General features: G+C 49.8%; 1 protein-coding gene across 1 annotated transcript; it reads right to left on the bottom strand.

Annotated features, from left to right (window-relative positions):
• Positions 1-4196: 4196 nt before the first annotated feature.
• GNG8 (G protein subunit gamma 8) lies at positions 4197-8959 on the bottom strand. The gene is made up of 3 exons (XM_074192641.1): positions 8885-8959; positions 6853-6961; positions 4197-4325 (listed from the first exon to the last, which is right to left on the bottom strand). The coding sequence occupies exons 2-3, from the start codon at positions 6934-6936 to the stop codon at positions 4197-4199; spliced, it is 213 nt and encodes a 70-aa protein (XP_074048742.1). The 5' UTR covers positions 6937-6961; positions 8885-8959.
• Between the last annotated feature and the right edge of the window lie 616 nt (positions 8960-9575).

Raw genomic sequence — 9575 nt, 5'->3', positions numbered from 1 at the left:
AAATCAATAAAGGAAATTTCAAGAAGCCCACAATCTAACAGCTACTGGTCAGCCATTTTAGAGGCCCCAATGGATATGCATTACTGATGGCAGCAGCCCTAGCTGTATAAAAGAAGACCAAATGTTCAAATACTAGAGGACTATGAATAGGAGATCTAAATTGTTCTAGGGCAACAGATCAAATGCTAAAGTGCTGGATAATCTGCTAGGCAGTGGTTCTCAGTGTTAGATTTATGGAGACTGGATCCTGACAGATAGCTGCATCCTATCTGGTTTCCATAGCCAAAGAAGACAAATAGAATGTGGTTTTTCAGTTTGAGTCTCTGCCCCAAGGGGTCTTAGGGGCACCTGTCACTTTTCAGTGACTTATGTAGGGAGTTGTTGGAGGCATGAACTCTGTGAATATAATGACTTGTATCTGGATGATTTCATTGTCTTCAAGACTGTCCTAGAAAACCTGAGAAAAGACAGATGGAAAAATTGGTCTGAAACTGTGACAAATGTCAGACAGCAGAACTTCTAGTATGGGAATCATAGAATAAATCAGCAAGAAGAGATCATACAGAGAAAATAAAAGTGCTCAAATGGCCACTTCCAAAGGATCTTTGGGAACGAAGAACTCCTCTAGGATTTGGTGGCTAGCATCACAAATTTCCAGATTGTTCTGCTATTACTGCTACACCCCTGAGGGGCCATCACTTCATGAAGTACCAGGTCAGGAGGTAGGAAGACGTATCTTCTTGAGTTCAACCTAGCCTCCGACACTTAGTAGCTGGATGATCCTGGGTAACCCTGTTTGCCTCAGTTTCCTCATCTATAAAATGAGATGGAGAAAGAAATGGCAAACCACTCCAGTATCTCTGCCAAGAAAAACCCCAATGGTATCATGATATCAGAAATGACTGAACAACTGAGAACCAGAAGGAGGTGGATATGAAAGGTCACTTTGGTTGAGCTGGCAGAGACCAGTTGGAGATGATTAGATTGACAAGTGTGAACAAGCTTGTAATAACTTAGCATGCTGCCCTCAGATACACTGTTGTTGGTCTATGCAGACCTCAGTTTGTCTTGATATGTTTGCAGATAGATGTCTAAATGGATTGGGAACAGTCTTATACCAACAGAGGGACTGTGTCACTCATTTGCCAACAGAATGAAACTCTAGGTGAAGAAACTTGTCCTTTATAGGGTCTCGAATTCTTGGTTTTAATGCAAGCTATCACTGAGAAGTTCAAAGATTATGAGTAGAGAGGGATTTGGGTGGTGCAATGGATGGATCACTGGCTCTTAGAGAGTCAGGAGGACCTGAGTTCAAATGTGACCTCAAACACTTAATACTTACCTAGCTGTGTGGCCTTGGGCAAGCCAACTTAACCCTATTGCCTTGGGAAAAAAAAAAAGACTGTGAGTGGTGGGGAGTGAAATCCCAACTGTAGCTGGACACCCATCTGCTGAACCATATTTTAACTAGCACCAAATTAGATGATGGTTTCTAGAGATGGGCAGTCCTCTATGATTTCAGACCAGGCTCCCATGGGTCAGAAAAGACTAATGAGAATGCAAGTGTTCTGACCCACAGTCTAAAATGATACAGATGTAATGATGATACTTGTAGTGATGAAGGTGATTTTTGATACCCAGCAAACTTTGCCATCTAATGTGAGTGTAGCAGAAGGTTTGGAATTCTCACCAGAGTTCATCACTGGTATTTTTGAATCCTCATTGCAGGAGGAAAAGAGCCAGGCTGGAGTTCTGTGCTTTCACCCAATCAGTAATGAGATCAGTGGGGCCTGGCCTCAGAGGACATCAGGTTCCTGAGGCCTCCAGGGAACTACCCTGTCCCTGACCTCTTGGGTTCCTGTGGGAAGGAGCTCCTCCCCGGGTGCCCAGCTTCCTGACCTTTCTCCTTCCTAGGCATTTCCTCTCTCTGTTTTCAGTGCCCATTCTCTTTCTTTCCATTTTCATCAATCCCAACTCCCCTGTCTTTCTTTAGCCAATCCCTCAATTTATTTATAAATCCAGTCAATTCCTCAATCTGTCCATTTCTCTCCACCCCCTTCACTTAAACGTACTTCAGCCTCCAGGTATGGAATTATAAAATGTTAGAACAAAAGGACCATCTCTCTGTCTCTGTTTCTGTTTCTTTGTTGAGAGAGAGACAGAGACAGAGAGAGAGAGACAGAGAGAGAGAGAGAGAGAGAGAGAGAGAGAGAGAGAGAGAGAGAGAGAGAGAGAGAGAGAGAGAGTTGAAGATGTTGAAGATGTTGAGATTCCCCGTCTGGAAGGCTCTTTCTTAGCCCAGTCTCCCTACCTAGCCTCACCTCAGAACAGAAGTTTGAGTCCAGGGCTCCCCGAGTCCCAGCCTCTGCTCTTGCCACTTCCCCCGTCCCCCCGTCCCCCCAGTCCCTGATCTCCAGCCCCTTTTCTCCAGCGTCCATTCCTCATAAATCAGCACGGGACACCTTCTCTTCTTGGAGCTGATGGGATTCTTAAATGTCCACGACCCTGGGCTTTATGGACTCCAGGTTCCACGTTCTGGAATTCCCCGGGTCTCGGCCCCTGCAGCTCTTCCCATTTCTTTCTCCGCCAAAGGATCCCTCCCATCCCCCAGCCGTCCCCCCGCAGCCCAACCCCCCGGAATCCTGCCTGGGTCGCGTTCCCCGGGGACTCCAGCAGACATGATGCAACCTGGGCTCGGAGCCGGCGGCGGGGGTGCAGCGGTGTATTTACAGCTCCGATGTCCTCCCGGCAGGAAGGAGCGGGCCCTGGGGACCCTCATCTAATGGTTAATAACTGAGCAACGGCCTGCCCCCCCCGCCGCTGCCTGGCCCCCGTCAGCGCGGTGGAGACGGAGAAGAGTGGGCTCCCTCCCTCCCGGCCCCTCCCGTTGGCGCAGCTTGAGCCTCCGTTCCCCCGCTCCCCCCAGAACCCCAGGAAGGTGCCCACTGGCCCGGAGGCGCCCTGTCTCCCAGAGACAAAGATTGGGGACAGGGATGTCTGGGTCCTGGTCGCTCCCCCCACCTGCGAGGGCACTGGCAGCGAAAAGGAGGACGTACCAGGACCCCCCGGGGGTGCAATACAGGGGAGCAGATGGGGATCAAGACAGGGGCGTTTATTAGAGCCCTCAAAGGGGCAGCGTGAGCAGGTCGCCCGCCCGCCCACATGCGGCGGGGGATCCGGAGGATTTGGGGCAGAATGGGAGATGGCTGTGGGAAGAATAGAGGGGCGAAGGAAACAAAGCTGGCCTCGGGGAGCGGTCCAGACCGACTGGCGGGGGGCCGGGATGCCTACGGGCGGTCAGATGCGGGGGGTGATGGAGGAGAAGGCGGCCAGGTGTGGGAGAGGGTGATGGAGACCAGGGAGGTCAGGTGTGGGAGAGGATGATGGAGACCAGGGCAGCCAGGTGTGGGAGAGGATGATCGAGACCAGGGAGGTCGGGTGTGGGAGAGGGTGATGGAGACCAGGGCGGCCAGGTGTGGGAGAGGATGATGGAGACCAGGGAGGTCGGGTGTGGGAGAGGATGATGAAGACAAAGGAGGTCAGATGTGGGAGAGGGTGATGGAGACCAGGGCGGCCAGGTGTGGGAGAGGATGATGGAGACCAGGGCGGCCAGGTGTGGGAGAGGATGATGGAGACCAGGGCGGCCAGGTGTGGGAGAGGATGATGGAGACCAGGGCAGCCAGGTGTGGGAGAGGATGATGGAGACCAGGACGGCCAGGTGTGGAAGAGGATGGAGAAGAGAAGGGGAAGAGATAATGGCAAAGAGGGTGCCAGATTCGGAAGATGATGGAGATGAGGGAGGCCAGGTGGATAGAGACAAAAGAGGCCAGATGTGGGAGAGGATGGAGAAGAGGAGAAGGGTGGGGGATGGTGGAGGAGAGGGGAAGAGGAGGGGAGGGGGAGGGGGAGGAAGGAGAGGGAGATAAGATGCGGGAGATGATGTAGACAAGGGAGGTCAGATGTGGGAGATGATGAAGAGAAGGGGAGAGGAATGATGGAGAAGAGAAGGGGAGGGGGGTGATGGAGAAGAGGGGAAGGGGGCAGGGAGAGGATGAAGGATCCCTGTCTCAGCATCTCCCACCGCCCGAGGGGGAGACGCGGGATTTCGGGGGATGCAGAGACCCCCACCCCCACCCTGCCTCAGTGCCCCCACAAGGCCAGGAGGCGCAGAAGCCACTGAACGCATTTCTGGGGCTTCAGAGCAGGACGCAGAAGAGTCTCTTCTCGCGGAAGGGGTTCTCGGCCGCGGGCACCGGCGTCACCAGCGGGTCCTCCTTCACGTGCGCCTCGCAGAAGGCGAGCAGCTCGGCCGCAGCCTTGGACACCTGCGGCGGGAGGGAAAGGGTTAAGCGCCTCGCCAGCCACCGCCCACCCAAGCCCGCAGAGGCCCCTCTCCGGCGACACCCCCTGGTCGCGTCTGGAACTACACCCAGGATCTCGCAGGGGTCGCCGGGGCGCAGCACCCCCACGTGGCCACGGCTGTTACCGCAGCGCTAGCGGCGACCCCTCGTGGCCGAGCTTGGGAACGCGCCCTCACCCCGCCTCTCTCAGGGACGCCGAGGCCCCGCCCAGTCCTGATCCCCATAGCGCCACCTTTTGGTCAAATCGGGACTCTCCTCCTCCCTCCTTCCCGGCAGCGCCACCCGCTGGCCGACCCCCAAACTGCAGCGGAGCTGGAAGGACACGAGTCTCCCCAGCCTGACTGCCACAGTGACAACAACACCGGCGGCCTTACGATCCTTTCGACCCGACCTACAGGTGTTTTGTCCCATGATTACAGTATTTAGGGGTGGAGGAGATCTGAGAGGGGCTCTTAAGCTTGTGGAATCAATGATCTGAAGATGAATGGGGGACCCCAAGTCAAGCCCCTTCATTTTGCAGATCAGAACAGTAAGTATAGGGAGCAAGAGAAGGAGCAGAATTCAAACCCAGGACCTCTGATGCCAAATCTGGCATCCCCCCTCCAGGCTCCCCGTGCACAGCACGATGCTGACCATACCAACTGCCCATTTCACAAGTGGGGAAACTGAGGCTCAACAAGGGGAAGGGTCTCAGCCATGTCACACAGCAAAAACCAGACTCTCCACTCCACTCCACTCAACGTCCCTTCGCTAGAAAGAACCCATATTTGTATTAAAAAATTTCCAAATTGGAAGGAACTTCAGTGATGAGTGGTTAAATCTAGGCTCATAAAAAGTATCCTCCAATACAACCCACCCTACAAATGGCCATCCAGCCCTTGCCAGAAGACTTTCAACTAGGGAGAATCCACTGCCTCCCATGGAGAAGTTTTTCCTTAGGTTTTCTTGTTTACTACCTTAAAGTTCTCAAATGTAATTATGCCCCTACTCACTCCTAACCTCTTTTCCAAGATAGATCATCGCCTGTTCTTCAATTTAGAGCCTTGAAGAGTTGCCTGGGGGCTGAGAGGCTATGAACCTAGACCTGGGTCACATAGCCAGGATATGCCCAGAGGCAGGACGGGAACCAGATTGGAGAAAAGAAGAACTGAATTCAAATCCTTCTTCAAACCCTTTCTAGCTATGTGACCCTGGGAAAGTCATTTCCCTACTCTGTGACTCAGTTTCATCATTTGAAAATTGAGGAATTTGAATCTAATGAGTGATATGGTCCCATGCAGGTTTTAAATCTATGCCCCTTTGATCACAGTTCTGAAACCAGCTCTCTATAAATATGTCTACATGGAGTGTGTTTTAACCCCCAGTTATGCTTTTCTTAATGTGCTTCATGTTCGTATTATTTCCTCTTTCCTTTATTCTTTCTTTCTCTGTTTCCTCTTCTTTTTTCTTCCTCCTTCTCCTCTTCTTTCTCTTCCTTCTCTTCTTCTTCACTTTTCTCCTCCTCCTCCTCCTCCTTCCTTCTTCTTTTTCTTTCATATCATACTGTTGATTCATACTGAATTTACAATCCACCAGTTTCCCCAAATGTTTTTTCAGCCAAACAACTATCTAACCATCTTAGATTAGTGAAACCAATTTCTTGATTCTATGTGCAAAACTTTCATTTTTATCATTAAAGAATTAGACCTAGGTCCTGATTAGTATGAATAATGATTCCCCTGAATTGGTCCTTTATTTGAATTCACACTGCATATTTTCAAAGCAGTCATAATATTTTACACAATTATACCTTCAAATAGTATGAATTCAAACAAATTCAAGCCCCTCAAGAGATTTGTTCTTTTTGCTCACTGGGATCTGGCTACCTATCTTATTAAACTGAACCCAATGCTCCTGTCTGTCAAGATCTTTGAGAATCCTAACTCTTTCATCCAGGATCAACTTTCACTCCCAACTTTGTATTATATCCAAATTTTATAAAAGATGCTACCTATGCCTTTATCCAAGTCATTAAAAAAAATTCAGCATCACAAAGCCAGTTACAGATCCCTAAGGTACTCCACTGGAGACCTCTTTCAAAGTTGTCTGGGCCATTAAAATCCATTCAGTTATACTTTCATCTAGCTCGTTTTATGCCATCTTTTTCTTTTTTCCCATAAAAATTGAGATACTTTGCAAGATGCTTCAAGGCTTTCAAAACATTTTTCTCTGCAACCCTGCAAGACAGCCCAGATATTATTATCATCCCCATTTCCAGATTTGGAAACTAAGACTCTGAGAGTTACCACAGAGGAGTGTCTAAGGTAACCCATTCTCCTGACTTCAAATTCAGGAATATATATTTACTACTCTGAACACCAGGTGTTGTTCCTTCTCTTCTTTACTCTGATTCCACTGGACAAACAAAAGTCCCTAGCCTGAGGAGTGGCTCCCCATGTTCTCTATTTCCCTAGTCTCCATTCCCACCTCCCAATTCCCAAATGGTGCATACCTTCATGCGTTCTATGTTGACCTCCAACTTCAGCTGCTCCACCGTCTTGCGAGCCTCAGCAATCTTGGCCATGTTGTTGGACATTGTTGTGAGGAAGGGGTTAAAGCTCCTACAGATGCCCAGAGGGAAAAAGACAAAGGGATAGGGAATAGAGAACAGGGATGAATTGGAAGGAGGAGGTCAGGGGAATGGAGGGAAATTGGAATGAAGGACTAAACAGAGAGAAAAGAGACAAAGATGAAAGAAAATAGTCATGAGGAAATATAGGAATAAGACATAGGAGTAAAGGGTCAGCAATAAGGAATAGAAAAGGGTATGTGGTTATGGATTAAAGACTACATAAAAGGACAGATGGAATGAAGAGTCAGCAATAGAGAACCAAGGGATGATTGAGGGAAGTGGGAGGAACAGGAGCAGATTGAGGGGCAGAAGCATGGAAGAATTGTGGAACAGAGGGTCAAGAGACAGAGCTGAAGGAAAATGAAATGTAGAGAAGTTGAGGTGGTAACAGAGGGACAAAGGCAAAGAGGATGGATAAGAGAAAATAGACTTGGAAGGACAGTTTGGTGAGATGCTGGGATGAAGGATCAGGATTGGAGTAATGAGGGATAATTGAGAGAAGTGGGAGGGACAGGAGCAGATTGAGGGGCAGGGGCATGGAAGACAAGAATTGTGAAGCAGAAGGCCATAGGACGAGGTTGAGGAAGAATGAGATGTTGAGAAACTGAGTTGGGTAACAGGAATAGAAGCAAGGAGGAGGATGAGAGAAAACAAGCATGGGTGGGCAGAGGGTTGGAAGGAAAGGATGGAGGACCTAAGGATGGGGTATCAGGAATGAGGAACAAGGGACAGAAAATGAGAGGAATAGAGTTGGAAGATAACAATGAGGGATGGGGGCAGGATAGGGATAGAGGAAACAGGAATGGAAAAACCAAAGGATGAGGGATCACTATGTAAGAAAATAAACATGGGGGGGGAAGGATAGAGAGATAGAGAATGGAGGTGCAAGATGGGAAGAAATCAGGGATGGGGCCAGAAGGATGGAGGGACAGGGAGTCCAATGATAGGGATAAAGAACAAAAGGATGGAGGAAAATGGGACTCAATGAGAGGACAGAGGAAGGGAAATGGCACAAACCAGAGAAATGTAGAGAGATGAAGGGACAAAGGAGTGAAAGAGAAGGGAAGGGATGGAAGAAAAGATGAAGGCAAGGGAGTAGAGGGATGGGGAAATAGGAATGAGGAATAGAGGGCTAAAGGGACAGAAGGACTAGGACGACTGAGGATATGGGAAGGGAACGGTTAGTGATGAAGAGAGAAAATGGTGAACAAGAACAGGTTCAGAGGGAGGAAGGGAGTAGGACTGAGAACATGGAGGGGAGAGCAGGTGGGGGGTGGTCTCTGTAGCAGTTGCCCCTCACCCTGGTTGTCGATTTCCTAGCATTCCCCTGGAGCTGAGGAAGATGGGGATGACTGGTTGAGTGTCAGGGCCAAGGTGGGGAGAAAGGTGGAAAGGAGGGGGGGAACTCCCCATGCCAATTAGCACCAGCTTTAGAGCAAAAGGAAATAAGGTCCTGGTGGGAGAGGAGGGGGGGCCTGGGGAGGGGGGCTAATTAAGAGCTAAGCACCAGCTGCCCCCTCTTCTCCTCACCAGGAGGCCCCCCATTCTTCCTCAACCCCCAGCTCCAAGTCACTGAGTCATTAGCCAACACTAAGGGAAAATAAGGGTCCAGACATCCAGGCTCCCAGCCCCCAGCTCACACAAATCTTAGGCTTCCACTCCTGAGAGAGAAGGACAGAGAGACAGAAGGTTGGGGACTAGAGAGATTGAGAACAATAATGGGGAACAACTAAATGAAGAAACAAAGGGAAGGAAAGACAAGGAGATGGAGATCTGAGGAGGAAATGAAGGGGTGAGAATAGAAGGACCGAGGAACAGGGATGGAGGGACAGATGATGGGTGGTTGGGACTCAGAGATGCAGGGACAGACAGAAGGCAGATGAAAGGGAAGAGGGCAGGAAGAGGCGCTTACCTGTTGCTCCTTCTCTGCCTCAATGGCAAAGGCTGAGGCTGGAGGGAGCAGCTGCCAAAGCACCCTGGGGGCAGCCCCGCCCCTGCCCCCCTCCCCTCCCCCACACCCTCCCCTGCTCCCAGTCCCTAGGGCCTCTTCAAGGCCAGATCTCACACACACACACTGGAGCGTGCACACGCAGGCGCGTGCATACACACTCACACTCCCCGAGTTACAGAGACACCCCATCTCGGTCTCTGCTCTCTCTACCTCTGTCTCTCTCTGTGTCTGTCTCTCTGCTGTTGTTTCTCTTTATCTCTGTCTTTGTCTCTCTGTATCTCTGTCTTTGTCTCTCTGTATCTCTGTTTCTCTGTCTCTATCAGTCCCTCTGTCCTCTTTTTCTGTCTCTTTTTCTCTTACTCTTTTTCTCTTTTCTGTCTCTGTCTCTCTCCCTCTCTATCTGTTATTCTTTATCTGGCTCTGGCTCTGTCTTTCTTTTTTTCTCTCTGTCTCTATCCCTTATTTCTCTCTATCTCTGTCTTCTGTCTCTATCTCTATTTCTATTTGTCTCTTTCTCTATCTGTCTTCTCTCTGTCTGTCTCTGTGTGTGTATGTGTGTTTCTCTCTCATTCTCTCCATGTCTCTCTGCCTCTGTCTCTGTCTCTGTCTCTGTCTCTGTCTCTGTCTCTGTCTCTGTCTCTGTCTCTCTCTC

The sequence above is a fragment of the Macrotis lagotis genome, chromosome 1 (assembly GCF_037893015.1).
Source record: "Macrotis lagotis isolate mMagLag1 chromosome 1, bilby.v1.9.chrom.fasta, whole genome shotgun sequence".
NCBI lineage: Eukaryota > Metazoa > Chordata > Mammalia > Peramelemorphia > Peramelidae > Macrotis > Macrotis lagotis.
Note: the sequence above shows the minus strand (reverse complement) of the source record. Positions and strands in the feature narration are given on the sequence as shown.